Source organism: Mus caroli, unplaced genomic scaffold, assembly GCF_978045245.1.
Source record: "Mus caroli unplaced genomic scaffold, Mus_caroli_1 scaffold_2, whole genome shotgun sequence".
Lineage (NCBI taxonomy): Eukaryota > Metazoa > Chordata > Mammalia > Rodentia > Muridae > Mus > Mus caroli.
This window is the reverse complement of record NW_028227257.1, coordinates 12,609,299-12,634,121: the sequence shown is the minus strand read 5'-3', so window position 1 is coordinate 12,634,121 and position 24,823 is coordinate 12,609,299. Positions and strand designations below refer to the sequence as shown.

Sequence of the window (24,823 nt, the reverse complement as noted above, 5' to 3'; positions counted from 1 at the left end):
AAGGGTCTCATGTAGCCCAGAGTGGCCTCAAAATAAGCTGTCTCAGAGAACGGCCTTAAACTCCTAGTCCATCAGCCTCTACTTCCTAAGTGATAGGATTATAGGCATGCACCACCATGCCTAATTTATGCAGTTCTTGAGATTGAATCTAGGATTTGGGGTATGCTATGCAAACGTTCTACTCATTATCCATGCCTTGGCTCTGTGTGTTTGGGTGCTGTGTGCTCATATATGTATGAGTGCCACGGTACACATTTGCAGGTCATAAGACGTATGATCTTGGTTGGTTCTTACCTTTCCTATTGTTTGAGACGTGTTCTATTTGTTTTTCTTCTGTGTGTTGTGCTGGCCTTGGCTTCTAGGGCTTCTGTTTCTGCCCCATCTCACTGGAGTGCTAGGGTTGCAGGTATTTCTGCTCCAAGTCTGGCTTTTATATGGACTTTGGAGATTTATTTTAATTCAAGTCCTCACACTTTCCTGGCAAGTGTTTACATCCACTGAGCCATCTTCATCCATCCACTTATTTATTTATATGGAGACTGTCTTAGTTAGGGTTTTACTGCTGTGAACAGACACCTTGACCAAGGCAAGTCTTATAAGGACATATAATTGGGGCTGGCTTACAGGTTCAGAGGTGAGGGCATAGCAGCATCCAGGCAGGCATGGTGCAGGAGGAGCTGAGAGTTCTACATCTCCATCTGAAGGCTGCTAGGAAAATACTGACAGGCTAGGATGAGAGTTTTAAGCCCAAATTCACAGTGGCACACCTACTCCAACTAGGTCACACCTTCTAATAGTGCCACCTTCTGGGCCAAGCATATATAAAGAGTCAAAGAGACAATATGGCCTGTAAACTCACTTTGTAGCCGAAGCTGTCACTTAACTGCATGTGTGCTGAGATTACAGGTGTCCATCTCCGTGCTTCTTTTTGAAAAGAATGTATGTGACTGGGTGGTAGGCACAGGAGGCAGAGGCAGGCTGGTCTCTGGATCCCAGGTCAGCATGCTCTACAGAGGGAGTTCCAGGCCAGCCAGGGCTACACAGATGCCCTGTCTTGTAAAACTTTTAAAAAATGAGAGAGAGAGAGAGCGCGCAAATCTGTAACTAATCTTGAAAGAGAAAACTGAAAAACAGACATATTTCTCCATTTTCCTTGGAAACCTGAGATAATAATAAAATTAGTTGTATTCTATCTGTAAGGCCAGATGGATGTGAAAGTGGATCCTGTGTCACTTGCTTGTTGATATTTTGCTCTTAGGTTGAAGATGAACCAAACAAAATTTGCGAAGCTGATCGAGTAGCTATTAAAGCCAACATAGTGCATCTGATGCTGAGCAGTCCAGAGCAGATTCAGAAGCAGGTACGGCCCTGCCTCTGGGCTGGGCCTAGGGAGTGGGTGCTCCTCCTTGAGGCTGTCTGCTCATTAGCCCTTTCCTTCCCTAGCTGAGTGATGCTATTAGCATTATTGGCAGAGAAGATTTCCCTCAGAAATGGCCTGACTTGTTGACAGAAATGGTGAATCGCTTTCAGAGTGGAGATTTCCATGTCATTAATGGAGTCCTTCGTACGGCGCACTCACTATTTAAGAGGTACTGATCGATACGTTTATTCTCAGTGTACTTTCTCTTCTACAGCAGTGTACACTTCTGCTGTGTAACTTGTTATTCTTGAGTGTGCATGTCTTTGCACATTGTTTGCTTCTCATCTCACACTGCCCTAGTTTCTGTGTGCTGAGTAAATTGTTCTTCATGCTTTGCCTGCAGAAGCCTCTGGTTGAAGGTGTCTAGTCATCTGTTCTTACAATGTTTCTTTTTAAAGATTTATTTATTATTATACATAAGTACACTGTAGTTGTCTTCAGATGCATCAGAAGAGGGCGTCAGATCTCAGTACGGATGGTTGTGAGCCACCATGTGGCTGCTGGGATTTGAACTCAGGACCTTCAGAAGAGCAGTCGATGCTCTTACCCACTGAGCCACCTCACCAGCCCCGAGTCATCTGTTCTTGAACAACAAACAAAGCTGAACTTATACTTCTCCATTTCCTAGATACCGGCATGAGTTCAAGTCAAATGAGCTGTGGACTGAAATTAAACTTGTCTTGGATGCCTTTGCTTTGCCTTTGACTAATCTATTTAAGGTATGGTATGCCTTGAAAATCACCTTGTATTTTACGTTTCTTAAGTATATGTGTAAATTTTGAGATTAAAAAAAAAGATTTATTTATTTTATTATATGTAAGCACACTGTAGCTGTCTTCAGACACACCAGAAGAGGGCGTCAGATTTCATTACAGATGGTTGTGAGCTACCACGTGGTTGCTGGGATTTGAACTCCGGGCCTTCGGAAGAGCAGTCAGTGCTCTTAACCGCTGAGCCATCTCTCCAGCCTCTTGAGATCTTTTTTTTTAAAGATTTATTTATTTATTATATGTAAGTACACTGTATTGTAGCTGTCTTCAGACACTCCAGAAGAGGGCACCAGATCTCGTCGCGGATGGTTGTGAGCCACCATGTGGTTGCTGGGATTTGAACTTTGGACCTTCGGAAGAGCAGTCGGGTGCTCTTACCCACTGAGCCATCTCACTAGCCCCAAAATCTTTTTTTAAAACTTGTTAGATAGTGTAGCATTTCTTTGAGAAGAATTGCAACCCTGTGCAGAAGTGGACACACTGAGGAGTGAGTTTCCTGGTTGTACAAGTCTTTTTTTCTATTTTTGGTTTTTCCAGACAGGGTTTCTCTGTGTAGCCCTGGCTGTCTTAGAATTCACTCTGTAGATCAGGCTGGCCTTGAACTCAGAAATCTGCCTGCCTCTGCCTCCCAAGTGCTGGGATTAAAGGCATGCGCCGCCACTGCCTGGCTGGTTAGTCTTAAGTTACTAAAATTTTGTTAGTCTGCTTCCTTATTTTTATAAGAATATTTTAAAACAGAACTCAAGTGTCCTACCATTTCACCCAAGTAACTGAATGGCTGTCTCTAAAGAGAGATTGACATTTTTGTCTACATGTAGATTTTAATCAATTACATACTTATAAAGTACACAGGCTACTTTCTTAGGATGTTCTTGGTGTTTATAAAAATCATATAAAGTTAAAAAAATTTTAACCTCCCCTCCCTTTTCTTAATGAACAAGATCACAGAAATGCAATTAGTAAAATGGGAGCAGGGCTGACGTCTCACTCCCTGCAATGGCGGAAGGCTTTCATTTCCTACTTGCAAAGAGGGTGGTTGTGGAATACTTAGTATTTAGATACAGAGCTTAGACAAGGGTTTTTATGGGTGGAATAACATTTTTCAAACATTAAAACAATGTAATTAGTTTTCTAATTTTCAATTGGGAAAGATTTTTATTTTCTAACAATGTTAATTAAAAGTCTTCGAGGCTGATATAGTCCACATGTCTGTAGTCCCAACTCATGGGAAGCAGAGGCAGGAGTGTTAATATTAATTGGGGGTGTCTACTCTGCCTTTGATCATTCACTTCCCAGATAAAAGACACAAAACCTTTGCATTTATAATAAACTTTAACAGCACTAGAACTGGGCAAATATCAACCCTCTAAGCTATTGGTATCTACTTCCCTATCAGTGACCCCAAGTACAAGTCACTAGGCTGTGTTTGGCCTAGGCCCCTCCTACTCCAGTTGGCCAGCCCTTCCCTGTGACATCTTCTCTCTCCACCTTTTCTTGGTTCTCTGCCTCCAGCCCCAATTCTGGGAACCGAGGCCCTGCCTATCTCTCTTCTTCCCTACTATAGTTTGTAGGCATCTTTATTCACCCAGTAGTTCTGAACTAAGGAGCAAGGCTGCACAACAAAAGCTGGTGAAGGAGAATTCACTGGTCTGGAAATTAGCATTGTATTACATAGTACAGACCAAACCTCAACGTGAGAAAAGCCTTAGTATGCATTTTTCGTTCTAAATTCTAGAATAAATCAAGTAGCAGTTGCTTACATATTAGGAGCGTGCAAAGTACAGAAAGTGTGTTCTGTTTGTGGCTTTTGTTATTTTGGGTTTTGGGGCGGGTTTGGTTCTTTTCGTTGGGGTTTTTTTTTTTTTTTAATTTATTTTTTCATTAGGTATTTTCCTCGTTTACATTTTCTTTTTTTTTTTAAGGTTTATTTATTTTATATATATGAGTACACTGTAACTGTCTTCAGACACATCAGAAGAAGGCATCAGATCTCATTACAGATAGCTGTGAGCCACCATGTGATTGTTGGGAATTGAACTCGGGACCTTTAGAAGAACAGTCAGTGCCCTTGAGCCATCTCTCTAGCCCTTTTGTTTTTTGTTTTGTTTTGTTTTGTTTGAGACAGGGTTTCTGTGTGGAGCCTTGGCAGTTCTGAAATTCACTTTGTAGGCCAGGCTAGCCTTGAACTCAGAGATCTGCCTGCCTCTGCCTCCTGAGTGCTGGGATTAAAGATATGCAAGCCATGATTGCCCATCGGGGATTAACATAAAAAATTCTGTCATTTGCTACTTATATTTTGCACACTGGGTTTGGGAGGCCAGAGATCAGAATTATTTTGAGACAGGGTCTCTAGATTTCATGTATATGAATATTTTCCCTGACTGCATGAATATGCACCATGTGTGTAAGCCTGTTGGATTCCCTGTAGATTCTTACCCACTGTAGTACTCTTAACCACTGAATCATCTCCTAGCCTTCTACTCAGTGTAGCTCTGGGTAGCCTAAAACTTGCTATATAGGCCAAGCTGGCCTCAGACTCAAATAGATCCATCAGCCTTTGAGTTTAGGAATTAAAGTTAGGTGCCACCACATTTTCTTTTCCCCTCTTAGGATTTCCCTATATAGCTCTGTTAGGCCTAGAACTTAGCATGTACATCAAATTAGCCTCAAACTTAGTGACCCCTGTACTCTTGAGTCCTGGTATTAATTGTGTGAGGTATGCTACACCTAGCTTTTGTTTATTTATTTTAGGATAGTCTTGTAGAGCTAGGCTAGCCTTGAACTTATTCTGTAACCAGTGATGGCCCTGAACTTGTGATGATCCCGTCTTCATCTCCCAAGTAGCTGGCTATATGCGTGTCTTACCCACAACAAGTTTATGTGATGCTGGAGATCAAATGCTTGCCATCAAGTATGTCATTGCTGCTCCAACCCTACCCTACCCTACCCTACTCCAGATTTTTTTGTGTGATTTGCTCTTCCTAGGTAGTTCAGGCTTGCTTTGAACTTTGGATCCTCTTGCGTGTACTTGGAGCATATGCTTGCCTGACCACAAGCAGCTGTAACTCACTAGTAAAGTAAGAAATAGTCCTTGTGAGTAAGAGTCTAGGTTCTCCTCAGATCTCTGGCTCCCGAACCATTCCCGTGTGGCCTTGTACTACTTCCTTAGAATCTCTGACTCAAAAGTCGAAGCATGCAGAACATTGTGTAGATAAAACTGTTGGGACTGCTAGGATAGTGACAAATGGTAGAGGAATTGTTTTTCTCTCTCTTTTCCTTTCTTTTCCTTTTTGTTTTGTCTTTTGAAGCAGTTTCTTCATGTAGCCCTCGCTGTCTTGAAAATTTCTCTGCAGACCAGACTCCCTTTTTCTGCCTCACAATGCTAGGGTTAAAGGCGCGCCCAGTGGCAGAGGAGGGATTTCTTAGTGAGAGCATGGTCAGACTGGTTTATTTATTATTTATGTGTGCACACAGGGGATGGAAAGAGCCAGTGCTAAATATGGATTACAGACAGATGAAAACACACAGCCTTACTTTTCAGAATCACTTAGGTGAACAAATGCTACTGTTGAAAGGCCTCATTTGGAGAAGAAATTGAAGTTGTCTCAGCATAGTATAAAGCTATTTCACTGGGCTCAGGATGCTGGCTTTATGATAAACTAAACCCATGTTCCTAAACTTCTTCCCAAGGCCACCATTGAACTGTGCAGTACCCATGCAAATGATGCCTCTGCCCTGAGGATTCTTTTTTCTTCCTTGATTTTGATCTCAAAATTGTTCTATAGTTTAAACTTTCAGGTAAGTTTCATTTGGTTTCTTGCTTTTGGTTCTTTGTCTCCTCTTTAAATCTGTGTAAATCTCTTTAAATCCACCTGACAAGGCTGCTTTTCCCAGCATTGGTTTTGGAAGGAAATAAATCCTTTTTCATGGTTTGTTTTGTAGGGATTTTTTTTTTGGTTTTGGTTTTTGTTTTTCAAGACAGGGTTTCTCTATGTAGCCCTGTCTGTCCTGGAACTCACTTTGTAGACCAGGCTGACCTCGAACTCAGAAATCCGCCTGCCTCTGCCTACCGAGTGCTGGGATTAAAGGCGTGCGCCATCACGCCTGGCTCTCTTCCAAATTTTTTTTTTTTTTTTTTAAATAAAACCCTTTCATGTTCCCTACACATAGGAAAACTTTTTTTTTTTTTTTAAAGATTTATTTATTATATGTAAGTACACTGTAGCTGTCTTCAGACACTCCAGAAGAGGGCGCCAGGTCTCGTTGCGGATGGTTGTGAGCCACCATGTGGTTGCTGGGATTTGAACTCTGGACCTTCGGAAGAGCAGTCGGGTGCTCTTACCCACTGAGCCATCTCACCAGCCCTCTCTTCCAAATTTTATTGACAGCCTTACAGAATTGGCTTTCTGTGGTCCAGTAGGATAGTGCACCATTTGTTTTGTTTTGTTTTTGAGAAAGGGTTTCTCTGTGTAGCCCTGGCTGTCCTTGACTCATTCTGTAGACCAGGCTGGCCTGGAACTCAGAACTCCACCTGCCTCTGCCTTCCAATTGCTTGGATTAAAGTTGTGCGCCACCACTACCCAACTAGCTCAGCATTTGTAAGTGCTTCTTGGAATTTGACCCCAGGTTGCACACGATGGAAGGAGAAAGTTAGCTCCCAGATGACACAAGTGTGAACACATGCACACAGAGACAAAAATTCATAGTTAATGTAATTTTAAATTTTTTTTTAATTTAAAAAATATATTTCTGTGAACGTGTGCCATATATGTGTCTATGGCGACCTGTGAAGGGCAGAAGTGGGTGAAGTTACAAGTAGCACTGAGCCACCATGTCGGTGCTAGAGACCAGACTTAGGTACTTTGAAAAGTGACGTGATTTTCAGAGGCATGTGCATACAGTACAGACAGCAGACTTACTAGACCGATTATTCAACTGCTATGGTTGTGGCTGAAGTAGAATTTTCAGACTAAAGTCTGGACTTGAGCCTACAGACTTGAGCAAACGTTTGGCATAGTTGAGAAATGTGTTAATCTATTCATTTTAATCAAAAGTCTCAAGTCCATGGTTATTCTTCAGGATCTCCCTGAGTTCTTTGAAGATAATATGGAAACTTGGATGAACAATTTTCATACCCTCCTGACACTGGATAATAAGCTCTTGCAGACTGATGTAAGTATTTAAACTGTTGCCGTCTTTTTCTTTGCTCAAGAATTATTTTGTGCGAGTCCTGGTGGTGCACGCCTGTTTTGAGTTCTGTCTTTTCTCTCATGTAAGGATGAAGAGGAAGCAGGCCTCCTGGAGCTTTTAAAGTCTCAGATCTGTGATAATGCCGCTCTCTATGCACAGAAGTATGACGAAGAGTTTCAGCGCTACCTCCCTCGCTTTGTCACGGCTATCTGGAACTTACTCGTCACAACAGGGCGAGAGGTTAAATATGATTTGGTAAGATGAGGGGGGAGATGTCATATTCTTTACTTGTTTATTTCAAACAAGAAATATATTAGTGTTGCTTTTAAATAAATTCTTTTTTGTTTTGTTTCAGTTGGTTAGCAATGCAATTCAGTTTCTGGCTTCAGTTTGTGAAAGGCCACATTATAAGAATCTGTTTGAGGACCAGAACACGCTGACAAGTATCTGTGAAAAAGTTATTGTGCCTAACATGGAATTTAGAGGTAATTATGGCAAAGTGGAAAGGGTTGGGGGGGGGGGCTGTTGTTTAAAGTGGACAGGCTGTGGAGACGTCCTAAGTCCGCAGCTTGGCTCTGCACTCCTCCTCTTGCTTTAGAGGGGTTTAACATCAACTTAATAAGATGACTTCTTTTGATTATTATAAGATTTAATTTTCTTAAACTATCAAATAAAACTTGTGTCCTCTCATTTATTTCTGGTTTCTCAAAGGTAGGCAACGTAACATCTGTGAAATGATTGTGTGTGTGTATGCATGTGTTGTGGGTTTTCTTTTATAAAAATACTGAGAAATAAAGTCTCAAATTCATGAAATTGTTTTAGTATTGTAACTATTTTTAATGTTTCACTAAGGTAAAGTGTTTTCTAAATCCGTTAACTTGAAGCTTGGCCCTGTCTTGTCTGTTTAAAGTGGAGAGCCCATGTTTCTGCCTCTTAATTAGGCAGTGTTGTCTGTCACCTGCCAGGGTCAGCTGCAGCAGAGCAAGGAACCCAAGGGTAATGTCACAGGACATTTGTTTTATTTGTGAGGTTTTAAGCCACATTTTATACATATGCTTATATATGTATACACACACACATACATATATATTATGTATGTGAGTACACTGTAGCTTTACAGATGGTTGTGAGCCTTCTTCACGTAGTTGTCAGGAATTGAATTTTAGGGCCTCTGCTCACTCTGGTCAACCGGTCAGCTCCAGACCAAAGATTTATTTATTATTATATATAAGTACACTGTAGCTGACTTCAGACACACCAGAAGAGGGCGTCAGATGTTGCTGGGGTTTGAACCCAGGACCTTCGGAAGAGTAGTCAGTGCTCTTGTCCCGAGCCATCTCGCCAGCCCCCGCCACATTTTATTCTGATAATGTCTTCCCTACTTGTTTTTATTACCAAAGTGATTTATCAAATTATAATGAATATAGTTAAGGTTTTGTTTTAATGTTTACTGTGACTTTACTGCTGCAGTCACAGTGAAAGAAGACTTTGCTTGTAAAACAAAGCAGTTGTGCTTGCTTGGGTGTGGAATTGGATTGCGCGTGTTCTCCAGAGGCTGTGTTAAATTACCAACTTTCTCTGTAGCTGCCGATGAAGAGGCCTTTGAAGATAATTCTGAGGAGTACATACGGAGGGATTTGGAAGGCTCTGGTATGTATTTGGGTTTTAAGTTAATAGTCGCCTAGCAAGTCAGTTATAAAGCTTTTTCTTTCTAGTAAATGTGAGAAGTGCTTAAGAGTGTAGTTTCAGCTTCTATTAGCAATGTTTTCCTTCTCTAACCCTACCCCTTTGTCGGTTAGTCCCCTCCCACCCCCAAATCTCCTTCCTCTCTCACACTCACATATACACACTACACACAAAGGTTTTTTAAAAGCGTAAAGGGATTACGGAAGATGCTCACATTGACTTCTGGCCTCAGGCTACCTGTGCATGCACAGAACATACGTGCGAGCACACCATAGGCAGCAAAGTTCAGCACCATCCCCAGCGAGGCTGGATGGTAGGTATCCTGTCTCAGATCACTCCATTCTTAGAGACTCTGGATATAGCTCATCTATCAATCCTTACATTGATTACTTGGGTTCATTCCCTGTTAAAAAACAAAACAAAGCACTAGGCAGTGGTGGCGCACACCTTTAATCCCAGCACTTGGGAGGCAGAAGCAGGCGGATTTCTGAGTTCGAGGACAGCCAAGGGTACACATAGAAACTCTGTCTCAGAAAAATAAAAAACAAAAAGCAAAAATAGTGTTAATCCTCTGTCTTGTCAAAATATTCTCTGTAGGATTTATGATATTATGACCACTTTAGCCTCATTTTCACTTTGTGTTTCTTAGAGAAAAAAATAGGTTTTTTATTGTGTTGCTGATAGTTTCTGGACTGGTTGTTTCTTTTTCCCAAGATACATTTTCTTTTGGTTTTATAGATATTGATACTAGACGCAGGGCTGCTTGTGATCTTGTACGAGGATTATGCAAATTTTTTGAAGGTCCTGTGACAGGAATCTTCTCTGGTTATGTTAATTCCATGCTCCAGGAGTATGCAAAAAACCCGTCTGTCAACTGGAAACACAAAGATGCAGCTATTTACCTTGTCACGTCTTTGGCATCAAAAGCCCAGACACAGAAGGTACAGCTTTTCTTGGGGGTTTTGTTTCTGAAACACATTGACAGCCACAGGACTCAAAAAGAAACGATATGTTTCTGCTACCACAGTCTGTTGTGCTAATACACTCTTCACAGTGCTTCTGTAGATGGACCAAGTGCTGGCTTACCTCTTGATTCATGCAGAGACTTGTGGAGAACTTTAGCTTAGCTGCTTTGTTTAGGAGGTTGTGTGTTACCTCTGGGCTGGAGGAGAATTTTGAACTGAAGACTAGCCAGGGCACATAGGGAGACCCTGGTTTTTAAAAAAAAAAAAGGAAAAACTGGATGGAGAAATGGGTTTGCCTAGTGGTTAAGAGCTCTGGCTGTTCTAGAAGACGGGGTTCAGATCCCAGCACCTACATGCTGGGTCACAGCCATTTGTAACTTGCATGGAGCTAGAGGTTCAACCTCTTCTGGCTTTCCCAACACCTGACACACATGAAGGCAAACATTCAATCTCATGAAACGAAAACAGGATTTATTTAATAAAGTTTTCTAATCGGGCTTTGATGTGGTTTTCTAAAATTGCTTCTATTTCTGATACTATGTTATTTTACTGTTATATATTTCCTTTCAGCATGGAATCACGCAAGCCAATGAACTTGTAAACCTAACTGAATTTTTTGTGAATCACATACTTCCTGATTTAAAATCAAATAATGGTGAGTTTTGTGGATTTGTTTCTTTTCTGTAACTTACATGTTATACCTTCACCTTTTGCAGTAGTAATAGAGAAGTCAAAGGCTCCACATGTTGTTGATGTTATTGGCAATTTCTACGTGGTCCCTCCAGCTTCTGTCTGTCTGTAAAACTAACTTGACAAAGAATATGTTTTTGTTTGTTTCTTTCTTTTTGGCTTTTCCAAACGGTTTCCTACCTGTCCTAGAACTTGTTCTGTAGGCCATTCTGGCCTCGAACTCAAAGAGACCCACCTGCCTCTGCCTCCCAAGTGCTAGAATTAGAGGTGTGTGCCACCACTGCCTGGCCAAGAATACATTTTTTATAACAAGAAACTAGAAATAAGGAGACAGAACCATGGTTAGCTTTGTTAACCCTGATGTACCTTATTTTCTTTCCTGTGTGAAAAACATTAAAATAGAAGTTCCAGGTTAGGTATGGTGGTGAACACCTTTAATCCCAGCACACATTTAAATGCAGAACACTCAAACATGTTAAATTTTAGCCAATCATTGTGACACATACTTTTCAATCCCAACACCCATAATGCAGATATCTGTGAGCTCAGTCTGATGTAGACAGCCACAGCTACATAATGAGGAGACCTTGTCTCAAAAAAAGCAAGTAATTAACTTATTGGTAAAAATAAAAGTTCTCCTGCAGGTGTGGTAGGGTATGTCTGTAATCCCAGCATTTTAAAGCTGAGGCAGTAATAATAGTTCAGAGACTTCTAAAAGCAACAGGACAAGTTCCAGGCCAGGCGGAGATAGATGAGATTCTGTTTCTAAAACCAAGGAAATCAAATGTAGTTTCAAAGGATGTGAGATTGGTAAGGAACTTTTCTATGTTTGTGAGCGTGCTGATATAAATTGAGATAATTGTTTTAACAATTTTTGTAGGTTCGTGTGTAGCCAGACATGGTGGAGCGTCCCTTTAATTGCACAGAGGGTCAGCAGTTGTAATGAGCTTCTGTGTGGCTATATCATTCGCTGGCTTTATAATTAGTGTTAGCTGACCAGTATTTTTTTTTTAAAGATTTATTTATTTGTTTATTTATTTATTTATTATATGTAAGTACACTGTAGCTGTCTTCAGATATTCCAGAAGAGGGCATCAGATCTCATTACGGTTGGTTGTGAGCCACCATGTGGTTGCTGGGATTTGAACTCAGGACCTTCAGAAGAGCAGTTGGTGCTCTTAACCACTGAGCCATCTCGCCAGCCCCAGCTGACCAGTATTTTACCATCACTAATTTGCTTTCCTTTCACAAGACCAATTGAAAGCAAATGGCAGCTGAGTGAATTGAGTTTAGACAGCTTAATTGTTGGGACATTGACATTCATGCACATCAGCTAACTCTGGTCACTTGACCAGGAGTGGCTTGTTTAAGCTCCGATGTCTGATTTGTCAGTAATCTTCAGATCTTAAGTAATTGTGGTTTTTGTTTTTTGTTTTTCAGTGAATGAGTTTCCTGTACTTAAAGCTGATGGTATCAAATATATTATGATTTTTAGGAATCAAGTAAGTAGTGCTTTCCCCTGCCCCCACCTTGAGTTTGTTTTCTGTAGCAGCTGCTCAAGTCTACTGTGCAATCAATATTGTAGATAACCTGTGGCTCCAGGTGACGTTTAGTTTCCCTTAGTTAGCTTGTCTTTTTCCCTTGTCCTGGGAACTGAACCCATGGACTCAAACATGCTAGGGAATCATCCTGATGTGTTGATACATGTAGTCCTCTCTGTATCTTGTGTCCTTCCCTAGTTGTATTAAAGACTGATCCGAACTCTGTCCACAGGTTACTTTAGTTCACCTGTCCTGCCTGTCCTTCTTCACACTGGAGTGAGCTCTGCTCGCCTTACTGTTAGGACAATTCATTTAAAAAGTGCAGCATTGCACACTGCTTCTGGCTCAATGCATCCTCACGGTAGTGTCTTGATCCTCTAGTCTAGTTTGAATTAATATGTGTATTTGGGATAAATGGGCATGCCACAGCATAAGTACAGAGGTCAGAAGACAAATGGCTGGAGTGGTCCTCTCCTGACCACCATGTGGGCCAAGCAAACATCAGGCATGGCCGCAAGCATCTGTATTTCCATCTTGTTGGAGCTGGCCCCTTGATTTCTCCCAAGAGAGGAAAAATGCATCATGGATATACTTTGTCATATTACTTATGCTTTCTATTATTATTTGTGTTATTATCCAAGCACTCAATGACAGCTGTCCACTTTTAGAAATAGCATGTTCGCCAGGTGTGGTGGCGCACACCTTTAGTCCCAGCACTCGGGAGGCAGAGGCAGGCAGATTTCTGAGTTCAAGGCCAGCCTGGTCTACAAAGTGAGTTCCAGGACAGCCAGGGCTATACAGAGAAACCCTGTCTCGAAAAACCAAAAAAAAGAAAAACAGAAAAGCTCACCATCATCTCTTCCTTTTATAACATTTTAATGTTTTGCACATTCTTAGGTTTACTTACAAAATACCTCATGATTTTTACTGTATTTTAACATCACTACAGTGTTGTCAGTCTCTATAGAAAACATTCTTGGAGTTATCTTACTCATACAGGCTTTAGGATGTTTTAGCTGCCTATTTCTGGCTAACAGGCCTCTGGCATATTGCTTCTGTGTCTTCTTTATATAGAGTCTAAAGTCATTGCTAGTTTTTCTCAAATGATAAGATGTTCCAGATTCATCTTCTACGTTTCCTGCCTAGACCTGGCTAGCCCCTCTGAAAGGTGAAAATTTAAAGACCGTCTGCAGCCGGCTATGGCTGCCTATACATGTACTCCCGGGACTCGGGAGTCTGAGAGGCAAAAGCAGGGTGACCTCCATAAGCAAGGCCACTTGAGGATGTCCTGTCTTAAAGGAAAACCTCAACTTAGACTAGACCACCAAATGGCCCCAGGGTTATTGCCAATGAAGTGTTACTGGTTCTAGGCTTCTTCTCGGGGAAAATTGAAAAGGAAATAAATCACTGTAGGATAATTATTTCTTTTGATTTGAGGTTTGCATTGTCTTCACAACCGTGTCCTACAGTTTGCCTAGAGTGGCTTGGGACTCACTATGAGACCAGGTCGGCCTAACATTTCAGATACTCTTTCCAAGAATTAAAAATATGCACCACTATACTCACCCATTAGTGATGTTCTATTTATAGAAGTACAAGGATGTTTTAAATTTGTTATGTGTATGAGAGTTTTGCTACAATGTACATGTAGTCCACATGTGTGCCTGGTGCCCTTTGCTGTCATCAGGGGGCATCAGATTCCCTGATACTGGTGTTACAGATGGTTGTGAGCCACCATGTGTTTGCTGGAGATTGGACCTGGGTCCTCCGCAAGATCAGTTAGTGTTCTTAACCTCGGAGCCATCTTTCTAGTCCCTCTCTCTGGATGTTTACACCCTTGGCAGATAATCTAGTTCAATCTTCCAGTGTGGCTCCCGCAGGCTGACTCAGCTGGTAAAGACGTCTGTGGCCAAGGCTGGGAACCAGAATTCAACTTTGAAAATCCACATAGAAGAGCGGTGCCCCCTGCAAGATATGTGCTCTCCTCCACGAGCTCAAACACACACACACAATTTTAACTACCATATGTAAAATATCTTTGAATTATTTTAAAGTATGGTTCTTAAAATTGTAGAAAGCTGTTTTTCAATATTTTGGTGTGCTTACTTATTTTAAGATTCTGCCTTCCTCATGCTAGGAGTTCAGAAAAGAATAGGGGGGCGACAGTGGGGTTAATGGCTAGAGAAGGGGCTCATACCTGTCTATACTCCAGCTCCAGAGGATCTGACCGTAGGCCCTGAATGCACATAGCACACACTCATACACATGAGTAAATACTCTTTAATAAAACGTGATTGGGAACAGAGCCATTCAGACCTCACTTTATCAACAATACAGCACAGCAGAGGGGAGGGGTGGGCCTGGTTTTAATGTCAACGCGGTGGTTTTCCATTTCTTTCTCTAAAAAGTAACATTGGATTTAGAAGATGTGGTAATGTTTTTCAGGTACCAAAAGAGCACCTCCTAGTCTCTATTCCCCTCTTGATCAGTCACCTGGAGGCTGAGAGTGTTGTCGTCCACACTTATGCCGCACATGCTCTCGAAAGGCTCTTCACTATGAGAGGGCCAAACAATACCACTCTGTAAGTATTTGATTCCTGAGTCTTTCCTGTACTTTTTAGCTTAAGGCAAAGGGTATACCTTACTGGTCTGAGATGTCTCAGGGTGTTTTCCTAATGTCATTAGTATTTAGAAAAACTTATATGTGTAATTTTTATTCATTTAACTTCTCTTTCCAAAAGGATGTAAGGCAATTCACTAAATACAGTCATTCTATTAATGAATTAGAGCAGAGTAAAATAACAATTGTGAGGTTGTTGAAAACAAACAAATGTATGTCAGGAGGCCTCATATAATGACGAGCCTGCTGGCTTTATTTGAAGTCTTGTCAGCAGCCAGAAGAGAGAGAGGGAAACATGGAGACTTGAGTATTGATTGACTTGAGTATTTATGGGCTCCGTTAGACACTGTGGCAGCATGTGTCTGCAGGGTCTCCCAACTGCACATAGCTCTCTTGTTCTCAGCTCTGAGATACACTTCAGTTGAATGACTCATTCTTTGGGTGTCAGGAAAGTAGCTCTTGTGTCTGATGCCAGATGAAACGCAGAGGAGGGCTCTGCGTGACTGTCAGACCGGTTTTCAGTCTTGACACCAAGTGCTAGGTAAGACATGGAACACAGTCTCGGGCTCTGATCTTCACCCAGCCTTGAGCACAAACGCTCTCAGTGGCCACTCAGGATGAAAGGACATCCTGAGAGGCACCTTCAGGCAGGCCCAGGTGTGAATGCAGAGGTCGTTTGCTGCACCTTCAAGAAAAGAAGGTGGCTGACACCCTTCTGATTGTGGGCGCTGTTCTCTGTGGTTGTAGACAGGAGCAAGGAGACTGGTTTAAGAGGCCACTGAGCTCACTGGTGTGTTTGTTCAGTTATGCTTGCCCCGTTGTGTCATTAGGAACTGCACGTGAGCCATGTAAGCGGTTACTTCCTAGATGCGCCACAATTGTCAGTGCTGAGAGATGGCTCGTTTATGCCAACAAGTGTGATGTAGTGTTTGCCCAGGGCACTCCACGGTGAAAGGCTGAGAGTTCGTAGTGACTGAAAGCTGTTTTCTCATCTATAGTTTTACAGCTGCAGAAATCGCACCGTTTGTTGAGATTCTGCTAACAAACCTTTTCAAAGCTCTCACACTTCCTGGCTCTTCAGAAAATGAATATATTATGAAAGGTAGGCCGTTTCCCTGGTGTTCAGACCATAACTATCTAACCTCAGATTACAAGGTAAACACTCTGTAGTTATACATCAGGTTCCCATACTTCAAAAACTAGGTACTGTCTGTTCAAACAAACAATTTTCTGCTTTTTTTAAAAAGTAAAATAAATGTTACTTTGTTAACTAACATTTTACCTTAGACCTGTAGAAAAATTTAATTTTTCTTTCATAGAGTTATTTTTAGAGTTATTTCAAATTAGCTCATGAAATGGTGTCTGTTGACTATGCTCTACTGAGTACGGTAAAGCAGGGCCACCTGCACAGAGCTCCCAGGGGTGCTGGCGCAGGATGCCCTGCCATGTGCTGCCCTAGGAGAGCTCGGTGCCAGCTTTAACTTCTGGAACAATCTCCTCACTGTCACATCTCAGAGGTCTCTATTGCTTTCAAAATCATGATGCATGCTTTCCAAAGGAACTCCCTGAGGGGAGTGTATGTATATGTGACTTTAAATCAAGGTGGATATTCGTGGGTTTCAGGACCATGAGGGTACCAAAGTGATCTGTGGTCTCTGTTACTGTGTTGCCTGTGTGCATGGCGTTGTGACCTTTTCAATATATATTGTCAAATCCTCTGAGTGCCTTACCTCAGCCTGGGTTGATGTGAGTCTTTATTCAGGTAGAGGACATTTCACAGCCAGAGAAGTGACATTTCTGCTTCTTAGACCAAGCATGTGGTAGTGGGGCTTTGTGGTCAACCCTGATTCTGGAAATGAACCTCCAGGGCTACTAATGAGCCTTCATTAGTTTCCCAATGTACGCCTCTCCCATGCTCTGTGCTTTTAGGTACCTGCCTGTTGCTAGGCAAAGTTTTTACAGTCAGGACTCTGGCTTCATATGTTTAGCATTTTAACGTGTTTAAGAAGATTGGTAGCTGATGTTTTCTTTCAGTTATCTGTGAGCGGAGACTGTGTTTCTTTTAGACAGTGGATAACAATTCTGCCAGTGGTTTCTAATTAGAAGAAGATAGTAGGGCTGTTCCCTGAATGGTCTGCTTCTCTGTCCTGGCCACCCCACTTGCTCCTTACTCTGTCTGCTTCTTTCCTTATCCAGTAATGTTTCTGTTGTCCCTTTTTAAATTCTCTAACCTTTGGGTCTTGTACAAGTGCTTCAGTGTTTCCCACCTAAGCCTGATATAAAGGGAAAGGAGACATTTTTAAGTGTACGAAGGTATATAGGGCATATTTAAGCATCTTAGCTTTTTATTGATCATCAGTGGCCCTTCCCTCCAGCCGCTTCTATTGTAATGGTTGATTGAACTGTCTGTGCTGTTCTTATATTTTACAGCTATCATGAGAAGTTTCTCCCTCCTGCAAGAGGCCATCATCCCCTATATCCCCACTCTCATCACACAGCTCACACAGAAGCTGCTGGCTGTTAGTAAGGTAACAGCCAGTTAAGAAACTAGGTTGCCTTTTACGAACATTTACTCTGTATGTATGTGTGGGCGTTCTGGGGCCGGCCGGGCTGTGTGTGCAGGTGAGAGGACGGTTTGCGAGAGTTCTCCTTACATCATGTTGGTTCTGGGGATTAAACTCAGAGTGTGAGACTTGTCAGCAAGGACCTTTAGCTCGCCAGCCCATGGGATTGTTTTTAACTTCCTGGTGAACTATCTGCGCTCAGAGCCCTTTGGCACCAGGCCAGGTGCTGTATGAGGTCTGTGCATTCTTCTAACCTCACTTTGATATACTTTTGTGAAAGAAAGTCTGGGATGCTCAGTGGGCTGGAAATTTACCACCTGTCAGTGTGGGCTCAGAAGCCAATAAGCAGTTTATGTTCTCATAACAAAATGGACAGATGACACTGTGAAATTAAGAAAGTATATGACCCTGCATTTATTTTAAATGGAGTAAGATAGGATCTGCACTAATGGTTGAGAAAATGACAGACTTCTGTGTCTGTTCTTCCTTGCATTTATTTTCATTACCTAAAGTTCTTTACTATACAGATTCATGCTGTTTTTAAAAACATAGTAAAGTTCACTGACCAATAATTTTATTCATTCATAAATAAACTTGGTTACTAAATTATAAAATAAAGAGAGTTTAAGGGTGACAATTGTGGGGTTTTTTCCTTCTAAATTTTTGAAATCTTGATACACACACACACACACACACACACACACACATATACATAATCAGGCTAGCCTCAAACTTACCAACCTACCTTCATGGCACTGTGATTAAAGGCATGTGTTCCCACACCTAGTAAGAATTTCTTTATAGATGCATGATTTTAATTATGCTGTGAAAATTAACTTGAATTCATGAGACATAGTAAACTGAGCCAAGGTGTGATGGCGCAGGCCTTTAATGCCAGCACTCGGGAGGCAGAGGCAGGCCGGTCTTAAGTTTCAGGCCAGCTAGGACTGTATAGTAAGATTCTTTCTCTTAAAATCTAAGCAAGTATTGGAGTTGTCTGGGTTTGTAGTACAGAACTGCTTGGGGCCTTGAGGAATGGAGGGGAAACAAAGCAGGGTTTTGCTTTGTTTGGTTTGGTTTGGTTTTGATTTGTTTCGAGACAGGGTTTCTCTGTGTAGCCCTGGCTGTCCTGGAACTCACTTTGTAGACCAGGCTGGCCTCGAACTCAGAAATCCACCTGCCTCTGCCTCCCAAGTGCTGGGATTAAAGGCGTGCACCACCACTGCCCAGCTACAAAGCAGGGTTTTATTGTACGAGTGCATGTACCAACACACACACACACACACACACACACACACACACACACACACTCCTACTCATCAGCTCATGCTAGCTTTCCAAGAGCTTTTGAGAAAATAGGACTTTGTTGTTTAAAATAAAACTGGAAAATTGTTGAGGATTGGCAGCCTATGTGCAAAGGTTCAACCCTGGCAGCACCAGAACAGCTTTGCCCACTACCTACAGTGTGGCTCTCCTAGGACACATGGGTTTGAGACAACTCACAGATCTGGGGCAGAGGCTTGTGTGATCCAAAAGGAACTCTAAAAAATCTAGCTAAATAATCAAGCTTTTCCCCAGATTTTTTTCTTTCTTAATGCCTATTTACTTTTTTTTTTTTTTTGTAATGTGTGTATTTGCCTGCTTGTGTGTCTCTGTACTGTAATGTGCATACCTGATGCCCACCAAGGTCAGAAGGTGTCAGATCCCCCAGAACTGGTTTACAGATGGTTGTGGGCCATCCCATGAATGCTGGGAAACTAAGCAGGCCCTCTACATGACCCGCCAATGTTTTATTTATGGAGCCATAGCTTCAGCCTTCCTGCTATTTCATGTCATTTAATTTTGCTAAGACGGGGTCTCAGAACTGGTGTGGTGGTACACATCTTTAATCCTGGCACTCTGGAGGTAGAGGCAGGAGGATATATATATGCAAGTTCAAGGCCAACCTGGTCTACAGAGCTAGTTCCAGAACAGCCACCAAGACAGGATCTCAATATTTAGCCCTGGCTTACCTGGGACCAGCTATGTAGATCAGGTTGGCCTGGAGCTCAGAGACATAAGCCTTTCATAGTACTAAAATTAAAGGTGTATTCCACCATGCCCAGCTTTAATGCTGACATTTTTAAAGGAGCTGACATGTCTTTTACCTGTTTTTAGGAGGGTCAGGCATGTTCTGCTCTGGGTGATACATAATATAGTCACCTGGATTATTGAGATGGTATTTTATTTTTATTATTTCAGAATCCCAGCAAACCTCATTTCAATCACTACATGTTTGAAGCAATATGCTTATCTATAAGAATAACCTGCAAAGCTAACCCTGCTGCTGTTGTGAATTTTGAGGAGGCTCTGTTTCTAGTGTTCACTGAGATCTTACAAAATGATGTACAAGGTAAGCTAGCAGAGGCCTTATCATTATATGGTGATACTATTGGGGTGGTTATAAAACACTGACTGCCCTTTGTCCCAGAGCCCCACATGGCTGCCACTAACAACTCTTTTAATTTTTTCAACAGAGTTTATCCCATACGTCTTTCAAGTGATGTCTTTACTTCTGGAAACACATAAAAATGATATCCCATCTTCTTATATGGCCTTGTTTCCCCACCTCCTTCAGCCAGTACTGTGGGAAAGAACAGGAAACATCCCTGCTCTAGTGAGGCTGCTCCAGGCATTCTTAGAACGAGGCTCAAGTACAATAGCAACTGCTGCAGCTGACAAAATTGTGAGTCCAGTTACTTATAAAAAACTTCAATTTTCTTTTTTTTCTTTTTTCTTGTTTTTTTCAAGACAGGGTTTCTCTGTGTAGCCCTGGCTGTCCTGGAACTCACTTTGTAGACCAGGCTGGCCTCGAACTCAGAAATCTTTGGAAAAACAAGGAGTTGGTAGTTTTTAAAAAAATTTTTTTCCTTACAATAATTCTATGAAATGAGATGTGGTTAATAAAAATGGTAATATATACTTTATTGATACCAGCTCTTATTTGGTAATTATAAGGGCCAATAGGTTAATTTGAAAGATTTAAATATAATAGTTTATTGTGGTAAGAGGCCGTTGAAGTAAGTCTCCAACCCCAATAAGACTGTGCAAAAATATATATATAACTTATTATAACATTATAAGCTGTATGCCTAGATTTGTCAGATCTATCACTACACTAATCTATTCCCCAGCTATGAGAGCCCTTGCTACTTGTAGCTTCTCCAAGCCATGTGGTTCTGTTCCATCTTCCTTCCTCTTTCCTCCCTTCCTCTTCCTTCTCCGTTCTTTTTCTTTTCCTCCCTCTCTAAGACCTCCAGGCCCACCTTTCCCTTCCACTGCCCAATCCCAGGCTCTATCCTTTATTTGACCAGGAAGAATGGGGAGAAAGTTCACATGGAATGACTGAGTACGTGGATGTGATCCACCCCTCTTGAGGAAGCAGAATTAACAGAATACAAACATCACCAGGGCAACGTACAAGAGGGTGTCATCCCTGCCCCTTTTACAGTCCAGAAATGCCAGCTAGAAAAGGCTGGGGTGCTGCACACAGGCGTAATCCCAACATTGGCGGATGAAGGCAGGGGGCCGGAAAAGTTCAAAGTCCTCTTTGGTTCTTTGTAGCCTATGCTTCCTGATACTCGGTCCACCCCCTACCGCCGTGGCTGCTTACATGGTCCAGTAGTAGCCACTTTCTAAGAGAGCAGACTGTTGAGCCTGCACAGGTCGGTCCCTGCCTCCTCTGAACACTCATCATTTGATCTGCTTTGTTGCAGCCTGGATTGCTCGGTGTCTTCCAGAAGCTGATTGCCTCCAAGGCAAACGATCACCAAGGTTTCTATCTTCTCAACAGTATAATCGAACACATGCCTCCGTGAGTCCATTAACCCTCTCTCTCACTGCTGCAAAGATGGTTTGTTCCCTGTTCATAAGGGGCTGAGCTGATATCTTACTTCTCTTCCACCCTTTAGTGAATCAGTTGACCAGTATAGGAAGCAGATCTTCATCCTACTCTTCCAGAGACTGCAAAACTCCAAGACCACCAAGTTTATCAAGAGTAAGTTCATCATTTCGAAAGGGTGGGGACATAGATTTTGAGATTTTTATCGGTCATCAACATTACATATAAGATAACCTGAAAAAAATTGGGTATCCCAAACACTAACTTAGTTTGAAATGCATTATGTTGCCGGGCAATGGTGGTGCACACCTTTAATCCCAGCACTCGGGAGGCAGAGGCAGGCGGATTTCTGAGTTCGAGGACAGCCAGGGCTACACAGAGAAACCCGGGTGGGGGTGGGGGTGGGGAGCATTCTGTTCCGAAGTCTGGTTTAGGGAAAGAAACACTTTTCAGTAGAAACAGTGATCTATATGGAGAGGTATAAGTTGGGGGTTTTGAGTAAAACTCTGATACAAACATGGGGCCTCTCTCTGTGGGTGTCTTGGAAGGCAAGTGCCGACCCAGTGCTTTCCACGCTGAAACCTTCGCTGGCAGACAGAGAGTTTCCATCGCAGTGAGGTCACTACTGATACTCTTGTTTTCTCTCCACAGGTTTCTTAGTGTTTATTAACTTATATTGCATTAAGTATGGCGCACTAGCATTACAAGAAATATTTGATGGCATACAACCAAAGTAAGTTGTGACTTTGTTTATAAAAAGAAAGTTATTAGACTTCTTTAATATAAACCAGTGTGTGTGTTAGTGGTGGCTTTTTTGTTCTGGTTTAGGGATAGTTGATGGTGGTTTTAGAAGTGGTTCTAGACATAGAGAAGCTGATGTCCACACTTCCAAAGTCTTTGTCTTCTGGCATTCTCTACTCAGTGTCTGAGAAGGAATGCCTCGTGCAGGGCCCACAGCCTGGCACAGAGACAGCTTTGCAGTTGGTGGAACTTGGTTGTGACTTTACGCAAAGAATATGTTTAGTTGTATGACCCTTAGGGCAATGGAAGGCTAACGGATGAGCAGAGGGCAGGGTTAGGGGAAATTCTGTGGGCAACTCTCCCAGCCGTTGCAGACTTACTTTAATTAAAATCAGTCATCTTGTGGTAGTAGGGATTGTGGGCTATCTGAGGCTCATGTGCTGCCAGACTCAGCACCCCCTTGACAGTGAGCAGAGTGCTTGCCTGTGATCTCTTTCTGCACGGCAGGGATAAGCAGCTAGTCGTTTAGAATGTGAGAGGTTATTGACTCAGCCAAGGATTAATCAAATGCACGTAAGCAAAGAAAGACGGAGCTCCTGGTCCAGGCCTGCCACAATGGTCCTTGCCAGTGGTGGCTGGCTTTTGTATCTTAACCATGGTCTTAATTTAAAATTTAACAATTTTTGAGTAACATTTTAAGCAAATATTTTTTCTCTTCACCTCCCTCCAAAAGCTGCAAAGACTGCTTAAGAGAAGGTGTAACCCCACAGCCCTGTGTAATCAGCAGAAGCCATAGCAGTCAGTCTGAGACAGACATCACGGGGAGTAGTACTCTTACTGTTCAGTACTGGGTTCCAGTCCCACAGCGCCGCTGAGTATGAATTCTATCTATCTTACTGTCTGAGTATAATGCGTGGTTAGTCTTGAGTACATTTGTTCTGCTTTTATTAACAGAATGTTTGGAATGGTTTTGGAAAAAATCATTATTCCAGAGATTCAAAAGGTATCTGGAAACGTGGAGAAAAAAATCTGTGCAGTTGGCATAACCAAATTACTCACAGAGTGTCCACCAATGATGGACACGGAGTACACTAAGCTGTGGTGAGTATAGCTGCTGAGAGGGGGGGAAAGGCTTTCTTGTGGCTAACTCTTGGAGGGCCTGGGGAGGCAGGATCTTCTGATCTTGGCTTCTCTACTGGAAACTGATGAATTCAGCATCCCTAACCCCTAACCCTGATGGATTCCAGCATGACTTGCAGGCTCTTCTGGGTTCATTGGTAGATTTCCATCTGGGTCTTAATACTGTTGTCCAAGCTCGCTTCAACTTCAACTCAAAGCAGTCCTCCTACAAAGACTCAAGAGGGCTAGTGGTAGATCTGGTTTTGAGTCTTATTTTTTTGTTTCTGTTTTGTTTTTTTCTTTTCTTTTGAAGATTTATTTTATGCGAGTATGCTATAGAATAGGGCTTCAGACCCCATTACAGATGGTTGAGCCACTGCGTGGTTGCTGGGAATTGAACACCAGAGCAGTGAGTGCTCTTCACCACTGAGCCATCTTCCCAGCCCCGACTGTCCTGTAGTCCAGGCTAGACTTGAACTCTACCTGTCACTGCCTCCCAAGTTCTAGTTTTACAGACATGCACCACCACTGCACAGCCTTTATTCTTATTTTGAAGAGGATATATCTCTCATAGAAATTACAAATAAATTTCCATACATCCATCTCCTGAGAGCCTCTGAATCTAATAAAGATTTTTGCTAGCTTCTTCCAAGTAATCCTCCTGTGATTACAGGTGTAGCCCACTGTATATAATTTGTCTCTTAGGGCTTTTTGTTTTGTTTTGGTCTTGTCTTTTTGTATGTATACATGTTTATGGTCACATGTGTATTAGCATGTGTGTGTGGGTGTGCTTGTCACGAGTAGACCTCTGGGGTGTCTTCCAGTCACACTTCACTTTCTTGAGGCTTGGTCTCTCCCTGAATCTGGAGCTTGGTGATTCCTTTATGGATTCTAGGAAATTGACTCTAGCTGTTAACCTTGTGGCAAGCATTTTATTCAGTAGTACAGAACCCTAACATTGTATTTTACTGAGTAGCATTGGCTGGTCTGGAACTCAAAGCAGTCTACATGTCTCTACTTCCTGAGAGCTGAGATTTCAGGCATAAGCCTCCATGCCTGGCTCTTAAAAGTAAATTTGCTTTGGTTTTGTCTGCACTGTCCAATCCAGGACTCCTTTGTTACAATCCCTCATTGGCCTGTTTGAATTACCTGAAGATGACAGCATTCCTGATGAAGAGCATTTCATTGACATAGAAGATACACCAGGATACCAGACTGCCTTCTCACAGCTGGCATTTGCTGGTAAAAAGGAACATGATCCTGTAGGTCAGATGGTAAACAACCCCAAAATCCATCTGGCACAGTCACTTCACAAACTGTCTACTGCTTGTCCTGGAAGGGTAAGTATCTGTGTTGTCGTGGGAATCTGACTCTTGGGGGTGATTGGGAAGTTATTATTTTCTGTAGCAAGTTTTATTAGGATAAGTATGCGTAAGTACTTAAGTCTTTGAGAAGCAAAAGTTTTTCTTTTGCCAAACATGTAGTGGCTGAATCCTCGCAGTCCCAGATCAGATGCGTGGGTAGCTGTTTGAGGCTAACCCGGGATAGATTACAAGATTCTGTCCATAAACTAAAAAAACAAAATCCTTTTATCAACCACAGTACAACAGAAATTCCTTATGGATCTACGGGGTGTG

General features: G+C 42.1%; 1 protein-coding gene across 1 annotated transcript in view; it reads left to right on the top strand.

The window, feature by feature from the left end:
• Cse1l (chromosome segregation 1 like) overlaps positions 1-24,823 on the top strand; it is a 39,023-nt gene that overhangs the window by 13,574 nt on the left and 626 nt on the right. The window contains exons 4-24 of the mRNA XM_021183210.3: positions 1,259-1,360; positions 1,444-1,589; positions 2,049-2,139; positions 5,881-5,988; positions 7,270-7,362; positions 7,468-7,635; positions 7,736-7,865; positions 8,965-9,030; positions 9,805-10,007; positions 10,602-10,686; positions 12,162-12,223; positions 14,708-14,844; positions 15,881-15,984; positions 17,313-17,410; positions 19,688-19,838; positions 19,963-20,171; positions 21,202-21,299; positions 21,397-21,482; positions 21,978-22,059; positions 23,022-23,168; positions 24,295-24,526. Coding sequence (XP_021038869.1) covers positions 1,259-1,360; positions 1,444-1,589; positions 2,049-2,139; positions 5,881-5,988; positions 7,270-7,362; positions 7,468-7,635; positions 7,736-7,865; positions 8,965-9,030; positions 9,805-10,007; positions 10,602-10,686; positions 12,162-12,223; positions 14,708-14,844; positions 15,881-15,984; positions 17,313-17,410; positions 19,688-19,838; positions 19,963-20,171; positions 21,202-21,299; positions 21,397-21,482; positions 21,978-22,059; positions 23,022-23,168; positions 24,295-24,526 — 2,598 coding nt within the window. The remainder of the gene's footprint in view (positions 1-1,258; positions 1,361-1,443; positions 1,590-2,048; positions 2,140-5,880; positions 5,989-7,269; positions 7,363-7,467; positions 7,636-7,735; positions 7,866-8,964; positions 9,031-9,804; positions 10,008-10,601; positions 10,687-12,161; positions 12,224-14,707; positions 14,845-15,880; positions 15,985-17,312; positions 17,411-19,687; positions 19,839-19,962; positions 20,172-21,201; positions 21,300-21,396; positions 21,483-21,977; positions 22,060-23,021; positions 23,169-24,294; positions 24,527-24,823) is intronic.